The 22,607-nt window shown below is 39.3% G+C and overlaps 1 protein-coding gene across 5 annotated transcripts in view; it reads left to right on the top strand.

Annotated features, from left to right (window-relative positions):
* Window positions 1-22,607, top strand: part of FGF14 (fibroblast growth factor 14) — a 534,916-nt gene that overhangs the window by 381,325 nt on the left and 130,984 nt on the right. Inside the window, exon 1 of one of the 5 annotated variants that reach the window (XM_032496710.1) lies at window positions 2,212-3,345. The exons of the other annotated variants lie outside the window; for them this stretch is intronic. Coding sequence (XP_032352601.1) covers window positions 3,153-3,345 — 193 coding nt within the window. The 5' untranslated portion in view covers window positions 2,212-3,152. Of the gene's footprint in view, window positions 1-2,211; window positions 3,346-22,607 lie in introns of those variants that run through there. 5 annotated transcript variants of the gene reach the window in all.

The following is a 22,607-nucleotide window of genomic DNA, read 5'->3' on the forward strand; positions in this document are numbered from 1 at the left end:
GAAAGCTGCTTTTTAACGGAGGAGACTGTTAGAGCCCCTCAGCCAGCGCTCGCACGCTCTGGGGAACTTGCTTCCTCTCTGAGCGCGAAGGCTGGGGCAGGATCCCTGTCCGCGGTGCTGAATCTCAGCCGCGTCTAGAGGTTGCTGAGCGTTGAGGGGAGGGGCCTGAAGGAGCCCAAAACCCGACCTCCCCTTGGGTTACAGAATCCAAGGAACTGGGGGGAAGACTGAATTATGCGAAAATGCCTGGAAGGAAAATAATTAACACAGCTATAATAACAAGAAGCTTAATCTCATTATTTTCAAATTATTATACTATACACATATATCATAAAGTTTAAAAAAAAACTTCAAAGCAAACAAGGTTATGTTGTTTGGGGCAGTTGTACTAGATTTAAGAGGTCACTATACTTAACATTTTGCTTCTTTGTAAAACCCATTACTAGCTTTAGGTAAATATGTTTGCTTTAATTGTAAAGTCATTTTAAAATTCCAAGTCTATAACGTCTGAAATGTCTAGATGACCTCGCTTCAATAATGGAAGGCAGAAGTAGCTACTCGTTCTGTTCAGTATGACTTATTTCAGTGAATTTTTGAAAAAAGACACACTTTAATAGCCTTTTATTAAATGCAGCCATCTCTGCAGATGGCCTTCCCTTTTTAAGCAGGGGCTTGGCAACACAAAATACATGCACACCTAGTAAAACTGTAAAAACAAAGACCTGTGAAACAGAAAAAAAAGGTAGACATGGAGAAAAATAGTTAGCATGCCCCTTTTCTTCACCTTTTTTAATCTCATGGGTGATTAAGGATTACAAGTTTCTGGAAAAAATTACTCATGCATATCCCTTTTAGTAATCATGGTTAACTTATATGTAGATAACAGATTTCATTGTCGGTAATGTAGGTATAACATAGTAAGGCGGGGAAAATAAGCTTAAATAACCGAGTATGTTCTTTAATGTTAAATAGTATATTAAAGCCAATGATATCTGCATTGGAACCAAAACTACACACTCCCTTTAGATTAAATCCTTTTCCCCAAAAGACACTTGTTAGTAAATATTGAGTAAATACGATGAATAACAACTGAGCAGTAATTGCTTCCATGGAGAGATTGTGGATGAGTTCTGTAGAGCAGAAGGTGTCTAGCCTCCCTGTAATCAGCCCTTGGCTGAACTTCTCCCACTTCACTGGTTGCAAGTCTGTGTAGTACTTTACCGCCTATTCCTGAGACAAAGAGAAAGTGTGTGTTGGTTCAGAACTGCTTCCAGCGCTGCTTTCGGAAATGTGCCTCCCCTCTTTCCAGCAGTCATCAGGGAAGTGATGGGTACAAGTCTTGATTACCTAATGAGTTTTCTTTCCTCTGTTCTTCACACTGGATTGTGAGGAGTCTAGTTTTTGCATTTCTTTTCTTGACCTTTCTGGAATGATAAGCAAAACAGCTTAAAGGGAAGAGGAAAAGATAAGAAGCCACAGGAGCAAAAGCTACACTTGGTTTTGTCACTCCGAGTGTATCCTAGAAACCATGGATCTGTGTTCATCCAAGCATAAAGTGTTTCTCTCCCAATCTCCTTTCCTGGGCGTCCTCCACTTGCCCCCCTCCTCCTGGACCTTCATGTTTTCAGTTATCCAAGACAGACCGCTGTCAGGACACAGACAGGAAATCGAGGAGAGGAGGCAGCAGCTGTTGATATGCCTTTCAGACAGTTCATAGGATTTCCCCCCTGACTTTCTACCAGGGGACGCCACAGACGGCAGCTCAAATTGAAGTGTCCCTCAGTCTGGCTGCTTTCTGTTGTCACTGGAATACTGTGACACCCTCCCCGCCCTTAGTATTCTGTGCTGACTTCTTCAGTATTCCGTTCCTGCTGCTGTTCTATAGCAGCTACAGCCGCTGCCATCTCTTCCTCCAAGTGCTAGCGAGCAAATTTGGGAAGAGGGTCTTTCCGCACCACCTTACCGCTTCTCCTCACCTTCCCCTCCTCCCTGCTTCTTTCTTGCTCTGCTGCGGTTTCCAAATGACAAGCCTACCCTTCCTGACGGCAGAAAGGAGAGTCCGGCAAGTTTGGGTGGACTAGGTAAGGAGTGGAGGCGCCTCCCTCCTCAGGACACACTCTCCTCCCTCCCAGCCTCCCTCCTTTCCCCTCCTCCTTCCCGGGGTGGAGAGGCTCGAGTGCTGAAGGGATTAGAGGGGAGGGCGGAAACCACCTCGTGTTCCAACCGCAGCTGAGAGTTTCTGTGGACCAGGAGGCACGTTAAGATCCAGAAGCCCTAGCTAAGCCTCGGAAGCCTCGGAAAACTGCTAGTTTCATCCAAGAAAAAGCGCACTGATAATTCCTTCAGATCCACCTGCTTTGGCTCAGCCACTTAGCACCCCACCCCCTGCCATGCATTTGAGCTTTCTTTTATATTATTAATATTTTTAAAAGTCGTTGTTATATATACATTTTCCTTTCTTTCTGAAGACTGGCATAGGAGGTGGACAGGAGCGGAGTGTAGTGGGGTGGGAACGAAGCGCTTTGATTAGAGATCTCCAGGGAGAAGATTGCTCTCTCCAGATGCTGATTTCCAAAGCACTTGACAATCACCGGCAGAATCCAAGAGTGGGCGGCGGCGGTGGCACTGGCCGGGGGGCAGCTCGAGTCAGACGCTGAGTCCTGCCCAGCGCGTCCTGGACGGACCGACGCGCGAGACCCGGCCGGGACCTGCCCTCCATCCTGTGCACTGGAAGAAGGCAGTCGGCTCTACCTCCCGTCCGGGAGGCGGGCAGGGCAGGAAGGCAGCGCGACTGGCGGTGGCGGCTCCCGAGAGGGTTCCGGCGGCGCGCGGTGACCGGCGGCGCCCGCAGCTCCGGCCCCACTCCCGGCCCCGACGCGGCTGCGGCGGCGGCGGCGGACACGACCTCGGGCTCCCCTCGCTCGCCCAGCCGCGACCCGGGCGCATTTGCGCGCCTGGACCTGCGCTCCGCAGGGAGGGCGATGGGTCCTAGTTGGGACTGAGGCCCCCTAACCCCCTGCCTAACTCCTCGGGCCTCCCCACTCCGCCTCCCCAAGGGCGAGCCGCCGCCTGCGCCGCCCCTTCCCTCTCCTGTGCCCCCAGCTCCCTGCCCTCTGTCCCCTCCCTCCTCCGGACCCAGTCCCGGGGCCACCATGGCCGCGGCCATCGCCAGCGGCTTGATCCGCCAGAAGCGGCAGGCGCGGGAGCAGCACTGGGACCGGCCGTCTGCCAGCAGGAGGCGGAGCAGCCCCAGCAAGAACCGCGGGCTCTGCAACGGCAACCTGGTGGATATCTTCTCCAAAGTGCGCATCTTCGGCCTCAAGAAGCGCAGGTTGCGGCGCCAAGGTCTGTGTGGGTCACTGTTGGGAGGTGCGCCCTCGGATCTCTCCCGTCTCCCCGGCTGCTTGGGGCCGTTTCGGGCTCCCCTCCCTCTCTCCGTCTCGTCTGTCCTAATCCTCCACCCACTCCTTCCCAAATCTCCCTTCTGAGCGCTCGGAGCGCCTTCCGCCCTCGGGAGCTGGGAACCTGCTCTCAGGCAACCTGTAGCCACTGAACACTCAACCCCGCCAGGAGCCGGCAAGTTGGCCGGCTCCCGCTGCTGCCTCTTGCTCCCCGAGTCTCATGCAGGCTGACTCCCAGAGAAAATTCCTTTCTACTCTGAGGGTCTTGGCTTCCCCGGGGCGTAGAGTCTGACTCCAGAATGCTGGGGGGGGAAATCTGCCTCCCCCAGCACCTTGGGGTCTCGCTGGCTGCTTCCAGCCTGATTGGAGAGGTCAGGAATTTCTGGGTCTGGCCTCACTTGGCCTCCCAGGTCTCCTGGAAACCTCCTAGGCTCCCAGACCTTGGCGAAACGTGGCGATTACCGCCTTGGCCCTCAGCAGGGGCTGGTGTATGAGAAGTGAGCGGAGGGTGTATGTGAACTGAGAGCTAGTTCAGTTGAGATTTCCCGGAAAGCTGCTTAGCGGGCAGCGTCGGTCAGTGTGAAGCCCCTGGGTCACATCTTGGGAAGAGGAGGGGGCGCGCAGAGTAGGGAGAACGAATCGATTTAGGGGTTTGCCATATATCCCTAAAGCGTGGTAGTTGTAATTCAAGGACTCAAGAATTGCAGGAGGCAAAACAAGCAGACACTACATGCAGATGACTAGAATAGTTGCCTTACCATACATCTCTTTTGAAAAACAACCAGTGCCCAGCATGACCTTCAGTTGCTGCCTTTAAAATGTCAGAGCCTGAGAAGGCAACTCACTCCGGAGCCGCAGCCCGGTGGCTTTTGTTCAGCTCCGCTTGTCTCCACATCCAGTTGCTAGGGGTGGTTGTTTGGAGGGCATGTGGGGTGTTTTGTGGGAGAGATGGGGATTGCTTGCTTTTCATTCCTGAGTGGGCTCAGCAGGAAACACTGAAGAATATATTCACGTTAATAGGAGTATATGTTTGCCCGGCACATTATATCCTCGGTGCCCAGCTGTATTTATTTTAAATGCCCTGTTGTTCCAAAGACAAATGAGAGGAGCATATGCTGTACGTGTGTATCTATGTGAATGTGTGTGTGCATCCTACACATTTGAAGATTTATGTTCCAAAGTTTTAATGCTTCTTTAAACAAAGGCTAGATAGATATATACATATGTTTAAATACATATATTTAAGTCTCTCATTGTCACAATTATAAATTGAAGCTACCTGCTCTTGGAGTCAAGCTTAGAAGGCAAACATCTGAGAAAAATCAGAATGAAAGTCCTAAAGTAGGTACATTATATAGCTATCATAGAAGGAACTTCTTGAGGAAGTATTTGGGGACAGTGACATTTTCAGACCAGTGTAGAAGCTATTAAGAAAAATGGACTTTAATTTTCCACTTCAGCCTAGAGCCTGATCCATCCAAACCTTGATATTATAAGACCAATTTGATTGTTTTAAACACTGTTGATCCATGGAGGGTCACATTATTATGACTTAAAGTGTTGGCTTCTCCTCTCATTTCATCTGATTATCTTTTAGATCATAGTTTTCACCAGGGAGAGCTCCAGTTTTACCATCTATTTGAAGTAAATAAATATATTTTCTTCTAGATAGGATTATTTTAATATAAAAGGTGATTAAAACTTACTGTGTGTATTCTTTAAATATAGAACCAGTAGATTAGTTTATAAGCATGAACAATAAGTGTTCTGCATCATATTGGGTGATGAAGGAGGCTTTCCTTTATAGTTGTGAATTTTAAGATGGGGTAAACTTTTGACCAGGGATAGAAAGCTACCTGGGCTCTCTAATAGTCTATTTCACCATCTGCAACCCTGACTGCTCTTTTGGTATTCATGAGTTTGAAATGATGTACATGCCTCAATGATCAGTAAGAAAAATATATCTGAGATTGCTTTTGCTACCTTATTTTTGGTGGAAAAATGGAAAAGAAGATAAGCTAAAAGGAAATTTCATCAGAATCTTTTATCTTTCTTGGAGATCTTATATATAAAGAAACATATGTTTTAGTGGAGAAAAATAGATATATCCCTTGAGCGTCAAAAAGAAATTATTATTAATTTAAGCAAAAGAAATATTAAAACTATGTTATGTAAATTGCACATTGATATATAATTATATGGTTTTATTTTTATATATAACTACAAATAATTATTTTATTATTTAATTAAATATTCTTTTAGGAAATATTTTTAAGCATATTTACCTTTATCTCCTATGCTTACTCTTTGCATAGGAATTGACTCCAGGAAATTTTAGAATTCTGCTTTGTTCATTTAAAGGTGTAACTTTAAGTGTGACAGTTTTATATATCTTTATATTCAAAAATGATTAATTTGACAAGCAGTTACGGAATCTCCTGTTCCAGGTATTATATGTGGAGTGTTGAGAGATGAATCTCCTTCCATCATGGGGCTTACAAACATGGACTAGAAAGTCACTGCATACGGAAAGGAACAAGTTAATAAGAAATTACAAAACTCAAAGTCCTGAAAAGCACAGAGAGGGCTGAGGGAGAGGGCAGGTGATGTGGAGAGGGGCCTCATTAGATCAGGCAGACAGGATGGGCCACACCCAGAGCTACATGTTGAAGGCTGACATCTGAGAAGGATGCGGAGGTTTGAAGAGTCATGTGTGTGTGAGGCCTCTGAGATGGGAACAATCTTAGCCTGTCGGGAAGAGAAATATACATTTCTTAAATGTAGGGGTTTTTTTTTTTTTCCTTTTCAGTCCTCCTTTAATTAGTAATTTATTTAATATAAAGAGTATGACATATTTATTTATCCCTTTGGGTCAGGCCTTACCCCTGATGCTGACCACCTCCTGCCCCCATAGCAGGATGGTTTTTATACCAGTTGAGATGCCCTGTAAAGGATGGAAATTTGCAACATGGCTTTTTAGAGGGCATAGGTGGGCACTACAACTGTATCCCACCTTTCCAGATTCATCTTCCTCTGATTCCTCAGACTTCAGACACATTCAGAGTTCCTCAGATTCCTGTGCTTCTGTTTGTGCTTTACTCTGAGCGTAGACTCTTCTCTCTTCACCTGTTGAAATTATCCCCATTTCTTAAAGCTTGAAAACAATGCCATCTCCTCGGAGAAGTCTTCCCTCATTGCAGAAAGTCAAAATAACCCTGCCCTGGCAACAGTCCTCACTATTGTTGTTCATGCTTGATAATAATTAGTGGGCACACATATTCAGTAGGTTGTAGTTAGGAGTAAAGTCTGTTTTCTGCATTTTGTAGGCTCTCAAATCTTGACAGAGTGTCTGCCATGGCTGGATACCTGTCACTGCCTTCGAATTGAAGTGAAATAAGGAAGGTCAACATGTCCAAAGCTAGAAAAGTGTCTTTGAACCACAGTGATCTAACTAGACCATTTTAGAAGTAAATATACTTCTCAAATTTTTAATATCTTTTTTAATTTCCCTAGTAAACCTTTTTTAAGAGATTGGAGTGTGATTACATATTTGTGAGTTATTCTCAAGAATACAAGAATATAACGAACCACACTTTAATGCTTAATTAAATTATGAAAACAGATACTTAGAATATCTGTAAATTTAGTAAAGAAAGAAGAAGGCACAAGGAAACCAACAATTTGCAAAGAGTTTTATTATTTGGACTCTAAACAACAAAAAGGAGAATTAAAATAGAACCTATTTGCAATGATGAACGTTTTATCCTAGAAGTGTTACATTTTTGTTATTAGTTTTTAAACCAAATAAGAACTTTCTTTGTTGTGGGATAACAACCTTTCAGAGCCTTTGGTATAGCTAGTGCAACTGTATTCTGAAACTTTTTTTTTTTTTGGCTCCTGTCATAGGAGCCATGGTGTCATGTGTCATGTATGTTTAATCAGTAGTTGCGTGGGTATCTTATGAACACGTTTTACCTAAAATAAATTATAGGATGTCCTAAGAAACAAAGAATGGAAAATAAGCCACCTAAAATTTGTTTTGAAGTTACTCTGTCATATAAAATCAGAAATATATATATATTTTAAAGCTTTGCTCCACTGTGATCATGAAACCCATCAGCTATCTTAATGAAAGAGAAGTAGTCTTCCTTATTATGAGATAAGGAAAGCCATGCATGCCCACTCAAAAAATAATCAACAGCAAAGGGTAATCAAAAGTCCATTTTTTGGTGCTACTGCTTCTGAGCCATTACCATTGAAAATACAAAGACCACCTATTTATTTGGACTCTTTAGGGCAAAATAAAACAAGAGAGTGTTTTTCCCTCAAGGGGTCATCCTTTTCTTTTGGAAGTGTTTTTGGTTTTTGTTTTTTTTTTTTCACTTTTTTAGGGCGATGTCTGTGGGAGTCCTCCTACATAGCTTTTGATAATACCTGTTGCTGATTTTTTGATAATCAGAGTTTTATTATTTTAGTTGTATTAAAGCAAGACAAAATTATTGTTTTCCTGACTTGAAAGGTCTCATTTTTTAACAAGGAACATTTTGTCAAATGCAGGGTTTCTGAGTGAGAGATATTATGGGGAGATTACTGAATTGATACATAAAAGAATGTTAAAGATTAAAAAAACAGTTGACCTTACTTGCTTATGTTTTTTTCTGTGGCTTAATTTTTATGATTTCAAACATTCCACATTTACTAGAGGCTTCTGAAAAAGGTTAATACCACTCTGGTGCCATAAATTAAGTGGTCCAGCATGTAAAATATGAGATAGCATGGTAGGTCAGGAGAGAGGTAAGTAAGATGAAGTAAGATGGTTTGCTTTGGGTTAAGTTAGATTCGTAGATTGAGTTGAGTTTATATACATTGAGCAGATAGTGCTATTAATTGGTGAAGAAATCCTTTGCATTTCCCACTGTAAGATTCCAGAAGCACCAACTTCCCTCAAACCCCCTACTAGGTTACCATTAATAGTTACAGGTTTTACTTTGTATTTCAAATTAGTAGAATTATTAGTATAGCCCTTCTACATTTAGCTCCCGAATCCTGTTTCACTGTTAATTTTATTCTCCATTATGTCATCATAAGAAAATCATATTCAAATAGACATGGGCATCCCCTCTTCGGTGCAAAGTGCTATCTCCTAAATTTCATTTACTTAATTCAAAAATAATGGCAGAAATTTAAAGGAAAAGGTAGATGAAGTGTTTTTCAATCTAATTTTTCCATTTAGTTCTAAAATCTAGGTTTCATTCTAGGTATACTTTATATTAATTTTTCTCCAAATGGTGATAAATTTTAGCCAAAAAGGACTATAATATCTAAGTAGTACTAATTGTATATGATGTTTTGAATATTGTCATTTTAGCACTTAAGGGCTAAAAACAAAACAAAAACAAAAGCATAATGGTGAACTCAAACATACAACAGACCATTTTAGGGAGGTTGATGGAATTTAAAGTCAACTGCACTATGTTGGCATGACTGAAAAACAACTACTTTAGTGATTTTATCTATAGTGAGTCCAACGTTCTTTTTAAGAAACTCCGATTACATGAATATGTCACCATTCACTCTTTGCTGGGGGTGAGAGGCTGGCAGTAGGTCATGATGGTAGTAGGAATCTGGACACCTTTTATAAAAACCATTTTATAATAGTTACTGCTTTGTCATTCAGGAAGATTCTTTTCATAAAGCTATATTGTGTGAAATATTTTTTGTGGAATATGTGTTTCACCCTATGCTTTTATAGTTCTTTAATATCAGGTTTAATAGGGGCCCATATGGGACGACGATGAGGGACAGCCACTAAAAAGTCAGTGTCTCACCAGTGCCTGGCATATAACACTCCATAGCATCTTAACACTCCATAGCATCTGTTGAATGAATGAAAAATCCTGTATTTCTCAGGATTGCCATGGAACAGTGGCAAAGACCGGCAGTTGAGATCAGTGTGCACATAGCAACAACTGTAGTTGACTGGATACTTATTAATGTGTTAACAACTACCTACATGACACTCTGTGTCAGGCACTGTGCCTTTGAGTACTAGTTCCTCCTCACAACAAGCCTGGTAGTAGGTATGCTACACTATCCGTTCATTGATGATACACTAATGTTATCCATCCATTTTATACTGTAAGGCATCTGAAGCCAAAGAAGATTGAGTAAATTGTCCAAGTTCACATGAAGTTAAAGAATGGAGCTGGGATTAAAACTCACATTGCCAGGCTGCCTTCAGAGTCCCCACTCTTACCCAGTGCCAGTTCTCAATTGCCACATATTTTATTTCATTACTTCAATTAATTGAGATTCATCACCGTTTCATAGCAGAGGAAACTGAGGCTCAAAGAGTTTGTGTTTCACCAAAAGACTTACACCTACGAGTGATACAGTGGAATTCAAAAGCCAGTCTGTCCTTAAGTCCTCTGTTCTCCCCACTACGCTGCACTCTCAGTTCTTTGTGACGTTGACATTAATGGAAGACACATTATTTCAAGGCACATGGTAGATACTCAACATAGGTATCTGTTGATTGGAAGCATGTAATAATGTTATTTACTTTTTAATATTGAGGGTGTAAGAAGGTTTGCCTGAAAGTAGAAACTTATTTGTGGGATTTGGGGGAAGAGATAAAAAAAAAAAAAACCGCCATATTTTACCAAGCCATTTTTGACATAGGAATGTAGCTTTGGTTTTCCAACAAGTGTTTGGAAGTGACACACATTTGATGTTATCTTCTCAATGAATTGCAGCTTTGATCTGATATTCTGAAGGATTAGAGTGCTTTCATAAGCATGTAATGACTTTCATGTTATGCCTTTCACCAATTTTTAATTAATTTTCTTAGGTTATATATTTTCCACATTCTTATTTCTAATAAGTCTTATTGGTGACATCCCTTATTGGCTTTATTGTACTTGATAAACTGAAGCAAACCACTAAAGTTTTAAGTTAATCATGAACATTGCAGGCTGTTAGAAGTCTCAATACTGTGTGTTTTCTGCTGCTTTTAAATTAACACATTGGTTCACAGTCCTTTTCTAATGAGTTCTTAGATCTTATTCTTAATACCAATACCAGAAGAATGTAATGTAGTCAAGGCCAAGTTGTTTGTAAACTGTATTACACACTTTATAGAAGTTGCACACAGATGAATATTTAACTCTGAGACAGCCTTAAAAATCTAGTTGTATGTTATTTAGATATTTTATTAACTTGTATTTTCTGGTTTTTCCTTTCTTGTTACTTTGCTTACATAATAAAACTAATTGGTTAATCCAATTGCCCACCTGCTTTGTGCCTGTACCTACACAGCTGGTTTTGGCTGAAGAGAAACACATATAAGCATAGATTGGTTCGACTTTAAGTACGTAGTCAATAACATCAAGTGTGCCTTTGGTACATTAAATATATATATATATATATATATTTCCACTTAAATACTTTATATTTCTTACCTTCTTTCTCTTCAAACATCTTATACATCCTCCCCCATTGCTACCATCAACTATGTTCTTACTTCTGTCTTTCCTGAGAAAATAGAAATAATCAAAAATAAATTTGCATATACTCCACAACTGCTTTTACAAACCCATCTGCAGATCTATCCATTTTTCCCCTTTTTCCTACTGAACTTGGGAATGAACTCCTAATGCTCCTATTTAAGGTCAAGACCTCCACAAATTGAGGAACAGATCCTTTTCATCTGCTTAGAGACATCAGTCCAATAATATTTCCCTCTCTCTTCTGCATCATATCATTTCTGTATCCCACTGGATTAGTCTCACCAGCATATAAATATGCTGTGATACATCTCAGCTTGAAAGTTAAGCTCCTCTTGATCGTGCATTCCTCTCTCACTATCTAAACCAATTATCTTTTGTTGGCAAAACTTCTTGAAAGAGAAATCTCCCATCTCCCTCCTCTCAATCGCTCTTGAACCCTTTCTAATCAGGTTTTTGCCACCCCAGCCCCACCCCCACCAACAGGCTGCTCTTGTCAAGGTCACCAAAGAACCACCTGCAAGTAGTCAAACCCAAGTTGTTTATGCTCAGTCCTCACCCCACTTGTACAGCATTTGGGATTCAACTTTTGCATTAAGGTTGTATTTTTTCACTATAATGTGGATAAAGTTAGCATCAAAATACTTTTAATGTGTCATTTATACCACTGAAACCATTCACGGGATCGTCGTCTTTTCATAGTGATAACGTATTTGGATTTCTAATGATGTTAATGTGTTAACGATTGTCATCATGCCACGTGATGCCCTGCCAAACACTTTTAGTTCTCAGTTGGTATTCAGGTACCATGAGAAGGCAATGGTGTTTTCTTATTTGGAGAATATTCTTTCCATCCCATGTATTTGCTTTGGGCCCAAGTGACTTGCCTCCACAAAATAGAAGAATTTGAATTGTCTACGAGTTAGTTTTTAAATTTTTTGGCTTTATAGTCAAATATAGATTTACAGCTAAGAAATCACTGTTTTTCAGACTCTTTAATTGCTACTGTAGCCAATAATAATTGGCAAAATTAAATATTTGGTTAATTTGCTTAATGATAAATATCACTCAAATTCAAGCATTATATAGAAGGAAGTAATAAATGTAAGAGGGCCGTTTAGCATAATTTATTTTCTGTGTGTGGAATGTTTTCAGTGATAATATTTGACTTCAAATAATGCTAATATGTTCTCTTATGTATCTATTGGAAATAGATACATGATTATTAGCTCTGGTGACAAAGTTAAAGGTAACTATTCTACATTTGTTTTTGACTTTTTAAAATATCCTGTTAGAATGACATAGGACTTCTGAAGTTTGGGGAATGGTGAAGTTCTAGCAATTAGAGTTTAGGAATAAATTTATAGACAGAGTTCTATTATCTCTTCTTGTTAGTTTCTCTAGGGTGATATGTCACCATTGTGTTCAGTAGCTCCTGTAAGAATATGGTATTTTTGCTCAGGAAACTCTTGAATGTTTGATGGGCAGTGGTTTTCTTCAGAATCCAATCATTTTTTTTCCCTTTTGAAAGGGTCTTGAAAATGGAATCTCATTACTTAATGTCTTCTTATTCCACCACATGCATCCTTGTAGCTCTTTAAATTTCTGTAAATAATTCCTGCCTAGCCTGGGCTACATTATGCCCTTTAAATATTTGTTCATGGCTTTTTATCCTCCTTACCATTTGGCCAACTTACAATTGTTTAACTCTATTAATCTTTCTGCATAAGTAAATGCCACCAGCACCTTAATCATTTCTGTGGCTTAGATTGTTCAATCATTACCTCACCCTCATTCCAGCAAATGAGATCACTGCTGATTTCACGAAGAGAATTTCATGCTGAGGCCAACCTTGCCGCAGAGAAGACTGAAGGCATCTGCTGTCTGCCTTCTCTCTGCGGGGTGAGGTCTGGCTTGAATGGAGGGATGAAGAGACTGGACCACACGTATGAAAGACAGAAATGTTTGTCTTGGCTTCATGCCTGACACATTCAAGGATAATGTAGGGAAAGTAACCAAACATCTTCACTGAACCTGAGAGGACTAGGGGCGTTGTAGATCACATCTCTTCCTTACATCCCCACAGCAGGAAACAGGTGGAATTATTTTCATTTTCATGGATGAGAGAAAGTGAAGTAATTTTTCCAAGGACTCATCCTTGGTAGAAGTATTTGAATGCTGATCTGACTGATACAAGGTGTACATTTTTAGAATTAACTCAGTGGATCTTAAATAATAATAGAATTCAGCATTATATTCCAGTAGCTTTCTGGATTCACCCCTGGGATGGGCTAGAATGTGAACCACAAGGTTTGCCTCTGCTCAGTCTCTGTGTTCTCCCACAGCAGCCACTGTGACCAGCGATGCTGCACGCAGGATAACTGCCTCACCCAGAAGTGTGTCTCCAGCTCTGTCTCCAATTTTCCATTTCTGTCCAATGCTTGGGCCACCAGGGCAGTGAGCTGGACAGAATGGCAGGGCCCACGCAGGTCCATTCCGTAATCTCGGAGACTTCCCTTTTGGGGTAACCCACCCCCGGTGGTATAGCAATGCTGAAGTTTTCCTCTAGGGTCTGGAGTATCTTATGTTTGCCAGACTTTTATATTCTGCATCCCAAGGCCTTTGTATTTTGAAAGCTATATGGGTAATAAAAATTGCAGAAGTGTTGAGAATACGCAGTTAATAAGCAAAGGTTTCCTCTTCCCCTGTTACTGCTGCTGAGCTGATGCAAATTATGTCATTAGAAATGTCCCTGGTATCCCAATGCTCCCCTGACCGTTACGGTTTTACTTTCTGGATGGTTTTTTGTTGTCGGGTCAAGTGAAGCCGAGACTTAAGTAGTACAATACTAGGTCCTTTTTTGCAACAGCTTCACCAGCAACTCAGCCTGAGCATAAAATTTTCATATCTGCGTGGGTTTTCCTTCTGCCCCACGGTAGTAGCAGCAAGGGGTTATTTCAGCACAGTCTCCTTAAATTCATCCATGTATAACACAAATATTCCTGTTTACTTACTTTTTGAAAAGGAAACTCAGAACTTTGCTGTATGTCCTCATAGTTGACTAGCTTCATGACTAGCTTCATTCCTTTTTTTTTTTTAATTTTACTCTTTCACCCGACACAATGGCCACTTGTTATCTTCTGAGGTAGGCTCACTGATTTTTTTTTTTCTTAAAAATCGAATGCCAGGAAATACCCCAAATCTCACCTGCAAGGCCTCTCTCATGCATTCCTATCAGTATTATTTCCACCGTGGCTACACAGACACAGACACACACGCACACGCACACGCACACGCACACGCACACACACACACACACACACACACACACGACAGCCCCGCCCAGGCGTGGCTGGGCAATGGCGCGGGGGCAGACTCCCACGCTGGGGACGCGGGGCCTCCCTCTGCCTCTTGCTGAACAAACCTCGGCAAGTCTGTTAACGCCCGGAGACCTCTCTGCAACAAGCAGGCTGGACAAGATGATTCGGAAGAATACTTTGTAGCTTTGAATTCTTTTGCTCGTTCATTTAGAAGCCTATATATGGGTTAGGCTGGAGAAAATCAAGACAGAGCTATGTTCCTTTGCCACAGGGACTGTATTCACGTTAAAAGGGCATCTACAGAGTAGAACTGTCCATTCAACGTTCTGTTCGCAGTGTCTGTCTCCCTGTCCCCTATCCCAGAATCCTGTCCCCTCACATGTCCCCAAACCCTGTGCTGTCCCATTGACTTTGGTCCCAGGCTTCCTGTTGGCTGGTCACTAAACACAGCCTGAAGATACTTGGTTAATTACCCCTGTGTATTGCATTTATTTCACCTCTTATAATTTATCGTCCAAACAATTGCCATCTTACCTATTGTTCAAGTTTGAGACAATTGCAGCTGAGGGTGCTTTTATTGTCCCCTCCCTTCTTCCTCTCCCCTTCTCTGTGTTCAAGTGTGAGAAAGGGAAAGTATGTTTTGTGTGTGTGTGTGTGTGTGAATAAAAGATTAATGTGAAGCATGCTAGGTGGTGCAGATATCACATGAAGCTTTATAAAAACAAAATAAGTACTTATATATATATACACACACATATATATACACATATATATACATATATATATACACATACATATATGCGTACTTAAAGTTGGTGTGCTCACACATGTGAATATTGAGACAGAAAATGAAAAAACATGCCTACTTAGATCTCTACTAAAAGTCAATGTCATACCTCCCAGGACTTCTAGAATGCAGTTTTTCAGGTGCCTTTATTTGTTTTTTCTTAACAAATCTCTTTCTATTTTCCTGGGGTTGACATCTGAACAGATTTTCTTTTTTTTTTAATTTAAACTTTACTGCATAAGACCCGGTCTCACTAGCTACTGAGCCAAAACCCATTTGAAAGGACTAAAGCTTCAGTGAGGAAATATGGAAACAATGACAAGCCTGGAAAAAAAGGTGTAACTAAAATAAGTGCTCCCCCCACCCTCACCCAGACACGCACAAACATAGTCTGCAACTTAAATGGATGTTAAGGTGCCCATAGGAAATTCAGTCTTCAATTTTAAGTCCTTTAGGTAATATTGATCACTTTCATGACGAACAGCATACCATGCCCCTAAGTAGCAACTGGAATGTGTTTAAAGAGAGTGAAAAAGAAAAGAAAAACAAACAGAAAAATGGAAAAAGTAATCGGCATTGCAGCTTTGGATGGACTAGAAAAAATAAGACCATTATATGATAACCAGTTGGAATTGACAGTGGCAGCAAGCTCTCTTTGGAGGAGAAAGAGAAACCCTAAATCAGTGCAAGTTCTCAATTTTAAGAAGTTGAATTAGTCAAACATAGGACTAAAGCTATTGGATTTGTATCAAAAGTGCTGGTTTTGAAAGTAGGCTAGAGTAATGCATTTGTGATCAGCATCAGCCAGGGAAACTTTAAGGTACTCAAACACCATGACAAGATTTGGAACAGGAAAAACATTCTTTGGTAAAAATCTCAATAAATAGTAATTTTCCTAGTGAAGAAAATCATTCTAAGTCAAGAGGATTCCCTTGTGCCTCAGGGGGTTGGTTATTCTGTGGTTATTAGCACCTGTATCCAAGGTAATTCCATTTGAAGAGTAAATTATATGCGAGTGGTTTGATTAAACATACTGGCTTCATGGCTGCTATATCAGTATTGGCTGCAAGCATCTTGTCTCATGCATATCCTGCTGTTGGATTTCAAGTTGCAGTTAAGAAACCACATAACACAAAAGGGAATTCTTAATGTTTGTCTGTTGGGTTATTCTTAAGAAATATATGAGCCCCGTTAATTCAAATACATCTGAATACCATAAAGAAACCCTTAAATTTAAACATGTGCCATCAGGAAGCTAAAAAACGAGGACGTAACAAAAAGGACAGAAAAAATAACATAAAGAGGGAGGAAGATGTCTAAAATGCTGAAGGTGCATTCAGCAAGCAGAATTCTTAAGTTTGAGACCTTATACTCCCTTCTATGTATTCTCCTGTCAGAGTGTCTGGTGCTCATTAAGTGTCTGTCGACTTGAATAATCTAACGGTGTTTCTAAACCGATAAACCTAAGATACTCCTATTGTTGCAAGTAAATATAAGGCAACCACCATCTTAGCTCATCAAACTTTCCCATTATCTACAGTGAAACTCACACAAAATCTTCAAAGTAGACAACCTCATGCCCATTTTTAAGTGAAAGAATGGAAACGTATGGCTATTAGTCATTTTTCCTGGGTCATATAGGAGTACGGGGTTAAAACCCTGTGTTTTTAGATTTCTGTGAGGGTTGCTCCTTTATGATACCTTCTCCCCTGAAGTTTCTTGAACAAGAAAAATGTTCAGGGAACATTGTTCCCAACCAGGGTTGCAAATTACCCATTGAGAAGTGGGAGGGAATTGCTAAGAATTATGGCTTTAGTTCATCTTCTCCCATCTCTTCTTTCTCTTATATGCTTCTATTCAATTATAGGCAATTCCATTCCTTTTCTTCACTCTCATTGCTTCACAAATTTTTCAAGACTGTAAAACCTAGGAGACAACCCAACAGAATAAGTGTCCTTCCCCAACTTGTAGGAAAAAGTATGATTCTTGTTTTTGTCCATCATAGCTTGGATTTTTTAAAAAGACATTTGTTTTCTATTGATTAGAAAATTCTCTCATCATTTCTCATGTAAGACTACAGTTGAAGACGTAAAAAATTCCTAGAGTGAAGCACTTCCAGAGGCTTTTTAAATGACCTTGAGATTGAAGGTGGTATGTATATTCATCTATTTCCTGAATTTTATAGCAGTTTTTATATTCGAAGTGGCATCTCAATTTTAAAATAAGTATTTTATTGACATGAAACATACATGTTGAAAAGTGCTCTAATCACAGGCAACTTACTGAATTTTCACGAGATGAATACTCTTGTATAAAGACCACTTGGGTCCAGATAAACAGGGCCCCAGAAATCCCATTTATATGAAAATCAGTAAACCCTAAATGTGGGCACTATCTTGACTTCTAACACAATATGTTAGTTCTCTCTATTTCAGAACTTTATAAAAATGATATCATGCAGCATGTGCTTTTTGTTTCTGCCTTCTTTTCCATTCCATTATGTTTGGAGATTTATTAATGTTATCTCTGGGAGTAGTTCATAACATCTGTAGCAGTATCTCCCTTTTTCCCAATATTGATAATTTGTGTCTTTTCTTTTTTCTTGAAAACATATGACTTGCTTGTACAAAATACACATTTTGTTAACGTATATTGTATTTTAGTCTTTTTCAAAGAAGACACTTCAGGCTTAGCTGACTTTTTTCTACTATATATTTTTTGTTTGATGAATTTCTGTTCTTAACCTTATTTCCCTCTATTTTCTATAGGTTAAATTTGCTATTTTTTAACTTCTTGAGAGTATAAATTGTAAGTTTGTTATTTAAGCCTTTAAGGAATTTTAGTATGCATTTAAGATTATAAATTGATCTATAAACATGCACCTGTAAGCATTTATCTTTCTCTGCATTGCACAAGTTGTGCTGTGTTATATTTTAATTTTCCTCTTAGTAAGCTATTTTTTAATTCCAATGGTGATTTCTTCTTTTACTCATGATTATTTAAAAGTGTTTAATTGTCAGACATTAGGGATTGTCTAGTTTTCTTTTCATAAAAATGAATCACTAGATTTCTAGGGTAAATCCACTGTAATCAGAGTACAAATGAAATATGCAGATTGAAAACAAAAGGTTTATATTTTTTCAGTTGGCAGGTGGAACATTTTATCTGTATCAATTACATCAAGTTGGTGAAGTACGTAGTTCAAATTTTCTTTTTTTAACAAGTTATTCTCTACATTTGTCTGTTACTGAAATAGCTACGTTAAGAATCTCCTGTATGACTGTAGATCTCTTGCAGATATTCCCTTTTATCACAGCATCTTGCTTTTCTGCTTTAATGTTTATTTTGTTTGCTATCAGTATAACTACGCTAGCCTTCTTCCATTTAGTGTTAGTATTTGCATGGTGATGATTTTTCATACATTTAATTTTTCTGTATCTTTATTCATAATGTGGACATCTTTTACATAAAGGTTTATTTTGTTTTGTTTTAGCTTTTGTTTTAAATACACTTTGATAATCCCTGACTTTTAATGGGAATATTTAGTCTATTTACATGTAGTGAAATTACTGATACAGTTGAGTTTAATCACAACATCCTAACATTTGTTTTCCCTTTGTCCAACCAATTCTATGTTCCTTTTGCTGTTGTTGTTTTCTTGTATTCTTTTAATGTGTTGAGAAGAGAATATTTTCTTATTATTCCATTTTCCACCATTATTAGCTTGAGGTTTATAAATCCATTACAAATATCTTAGTGATTGCTCTGGATATTGTCTCTTTTAATATGGACTTAATAGAATCTAATACAAATTTGAATCCTTTCCACTTTTGAAACAATATTAGAACCTTTGTATACTTTACCACTTCCTTTCTAGTTTTTTGTTTACTATTGCCAAGCTTTCATTTCTATGTATACATGAAATTCATAAGAAATTATTTTTTATTGTTTAGTGCACTAAATATTTACTTAGATCATTGTGCTTTTCATTGCTTTTTATTCCTTCCTTCAGGTTGGTGTTTGTGCCTGGGAATTTTTTCCTTCTGCCCTTTTTTAGTAGCAATAGTAGTAGTAGTATCTTAGTTTGGTCTAGTGGCTGTGAATTCTGTCCGTTTTCTTTGTGTGGAAATTTTTTCATTGTGTCTTTATTTTTGAATAGTATTTTTATCAGTCATAGAATTCTAGATTGGAAGTTATTTTCTATCATCATTGTCATGATGTCATTCTATTGTGTTCTGGCTTCTATTACTTCCTCTTGAAAATTCAGCTGTCATCTCATTGTCACTCATTTGAAGGGAATATGCATTCACTTTTCTCTGGTTTTTAAAGAGATCTTTCTCTTGTCTTTATTTCAGCAACTTTATAATGATGTGTCTCGGTATAGTGTTTCTCTTGCATGAGGTTTGCAGCACATTCTGAACCTGGGATATATGGTTTTTACATCAACGTCAGAATGTTTTTTAATTACATTCAAATATTACCATTCTCTCACTTCTGTCTTTCTAGGACTTCAGTTACATTTATGTTAGTCCTTTTCATTATGTCTCACGTGTTCTTACTCCCTTTTCCAGATTTTGTACATTTTTATGTTCTGTGCTTTTAGTCTGTAAACTTTCAACTGAGTTATTTTCCATTTATTTAATTCTCTCTTCTTTTACTGTTAAACTCATCTGTTGAATTTTCTTTCCATTATATTTTTCTTTCCATTTTAGAAATTTCATATGATTATTTCAGTTCTCTGGTTAGAGTGCCATCATTTCTTTTATTTTTGTAAATATAATAATCACAGTTATTATAAAGTCTGTGTCTGTTAACTCTAATATCTGGAACATCTAAGAATCTGTTTTTATTTTCTGTTTCTCTCTTGGATCTGGTTGTGTTTTCTTTGGTAATCTGGCAATTTTTATTGAGTGTTAAACGTTTTGGGTAGAAAACCATAAAGACTGTCTATGATTTTATCTTCCTTGGAGAGGATTTTTTTTACTTTTTGCAAATAATTAGAGTAGGGTCAGAAAACCCCAATGTATTCTAGTATGAAATATATTTGAAGCTGGTTTTCAAGTGTGTGTGTGTGTGTGTGTGTGTGTGTGTGTTGTCTGTTTCTAGATTGTATTTTGGCTAAAATACAGCTTTATACAGGTTACAACTGAAAGCCTGGATGTTTACCAAGGCTGCTACTCATTGGCAAGCCCGAAGCTCCAGTTTTTGTCTCTTTAGCATTGTGGACTGCCAAAATCCCTGCTCTGGTTTTCAGCCTTTTTCCTTCCTCTGCTCTGAAATAGCAAGTTCTGGGAGAACAAGTGATGTACAATACTGTGCTCAGCTCCACGTGTTTCCCTTGTCTTTGGGATGTTGTCCTTCAAGTCCTGGTTGCCTAGGAAGCTCTCCAGGACCTTCAACCAAATTTATTTCTTTTCTTTACTTTTTAGAAGCATCCAAGGTGGTCTTGTACTAGTTAGTTGGTCACAATTAGCAATGAAATTTGTTTCCTAATATTAAATCATAACTCACAGAGAAACTGGCAATTAGGAAATATTTTGGGTTTGGTCCCTATTTCCTGAATATAGAAAGAAAATCAGTATCTTGATAAAATTTGACAGAGTTGTTGGAATACATAGTTTGAGCACCAGTTCGGTTACAAATTTTCTTGTAAGTCATTTGATTTTGTTGGAAGAAAATTCTTGAGCAGCTTTTTATTTTATTTCATCTTTTGAAACAGTACCTACAGACTAAATTCACTTCAGTTCTGATTTCTAATAAGATCTGGGGCAAAGATGGATTGTTTTTGTCAATAATTGTTTCTGGATGTAAATCTTCTGTATATTATATGTGTCATGCTATTATATTGCTTGCATTGCTGGAATTACTTTAAGCCTTTTGCATTCTGTTGTAAAAATTGGGTTATTTTTTCATTTTCCAAATTCATTCCCTGGCAGTTGTTAACAGCAACAAGGTTGTAGATTATTAAACCTCCTTCCAGAATGTTAAAAACTGTGAGTTTACCTTGCAAAGAATAATATAAACATTTGTGTATGTTCTAAACGTGACTTAGTACTTAAAGTTTGCAAGAAAGATAAAATGGTGGCGTCCATGCTCCAGGCAACTAAAACGCTGGGAAACTGTTTTATTCTTATTCATAAACAGCCTGAAAAGACTAGAGTCCCCTTGACAAGGAGTCAGTCTTTCTGCTCGAATCCTGTGAGACGCTTTGATGCTGGTGCCAGCCTCGGCCCCACCCCAGCTGCCTTGGTCTTACAGAGCTCTTTCAGATTAGGGCTGTGTATTTTTGAATAAATGACTCAGTTGCTCTAACCTTCAGTATCTTTATTGGTCAAGTAAGTTAACATAATGGTATCTCTTTTGTTTGCCTCAAGAGTAAGACTCAAATAAGATAATGCCTGTGAAAGTGCTTTGTAAATTGCCAAACTCCATCTATATACAACGAGGGGCAAACCCTGGACCTGGGTGAAATCTCTCACTGCGTCTACTGACCAGGGCTCTCTTCTTCTATAGGCATAGACAGCAACGCATCTCCCAGCACGTTAGATCTCTCGTTTCATTGCCAGGAATATTAACATAAATCAGTTTGGAAATCTAGGCTGGAGGGAAAGCATGAAGATTACCGGTTACTTACCTTCACATTTCTTACCTTTATTTGTGCTATAATATCTGTGTCTCTCCTAGAAGGACTTTAAAAAAAAACATGCATGAACTTGAATAAATTCAATAGTCTTATTGTATAGCTAAGGTAACCCACAAATATAGATAATGCCCAAATAGGTAAATTTTCCTTTTATGGACTTATGGTGAGTCATTGTCAGAGCCAGATAAAAAATGATTCTCCTAATTCATCTTATTGAAGTACCATGACTATGACACAACATTGCATTATTTCAGATAAAACATACACACGTGGCTGCCTGTGTGCACATGTATATATACAGAAAAACATTTTACTCAGGTTGTACGGAAGGATCTGACCTCATTTTTCATTACTTCCTTCATCCAAAGTGGATGTCCTCTGCACTCAGATACCCCTGTGTTCAGGCATCAGTATCTTCCTGGTGGACTCTCTTGCTGCCCCTCAGCTGGCATAGTCTTCTCTACTGTGGAGTCACACTATGAGGAGATCTGACTATTAGAACTGGAAGTCTATGAATAGGATCCAGAAAATTGTTGAAGAACAGAGTGAGACCCGATGAGCAGCAGTGAAACGCACAGGATGTGCAAACAGAGCAGGAAGCTCGGGAACGCAGCCCGGAGCAAAGAGAAAAGGCGCAGCACCTTCGTGTGAGCCCCACGGCTCTCAGCTTCGCACTCCGGGCTGTGGGGAGGATTGGTTTTGAAATAAAAAGCAAAATGTTTAGATGAGACTGACTTGGTGGCAGGAACACAAAATGATAATGCTCGGGGACCATTATTGTGCTGCTTCAGTAGTGGACAGAGTGCTTTCTGCTGGCGAGCCTGCTTGCAAAGGGGTGCACGTACTCTTGGGGAACGAGTGGTATGTGGCGAGGGTATGCGAGCCCATAGGTATATCTTTGTGCAGCATCAATTTCAGTTAAGTAAATTTTAGATATTTTATATCAAACAA

Source organism: Camelus ferus, chromosome 14, assembly GCF_009834535.1.
Source record: "Camelus ferus isolate YT-003-E chromosome 14, BCGSAC_Cfer_1.0, whole genome shotgun sequence".
In the NCBI taxonomy this organism is placed as follows: Eukaryota; Metazoa; Chordata; class Mammalia; order Artiodactyla; family Camelidae; genus Camelus; species Camelus ferus.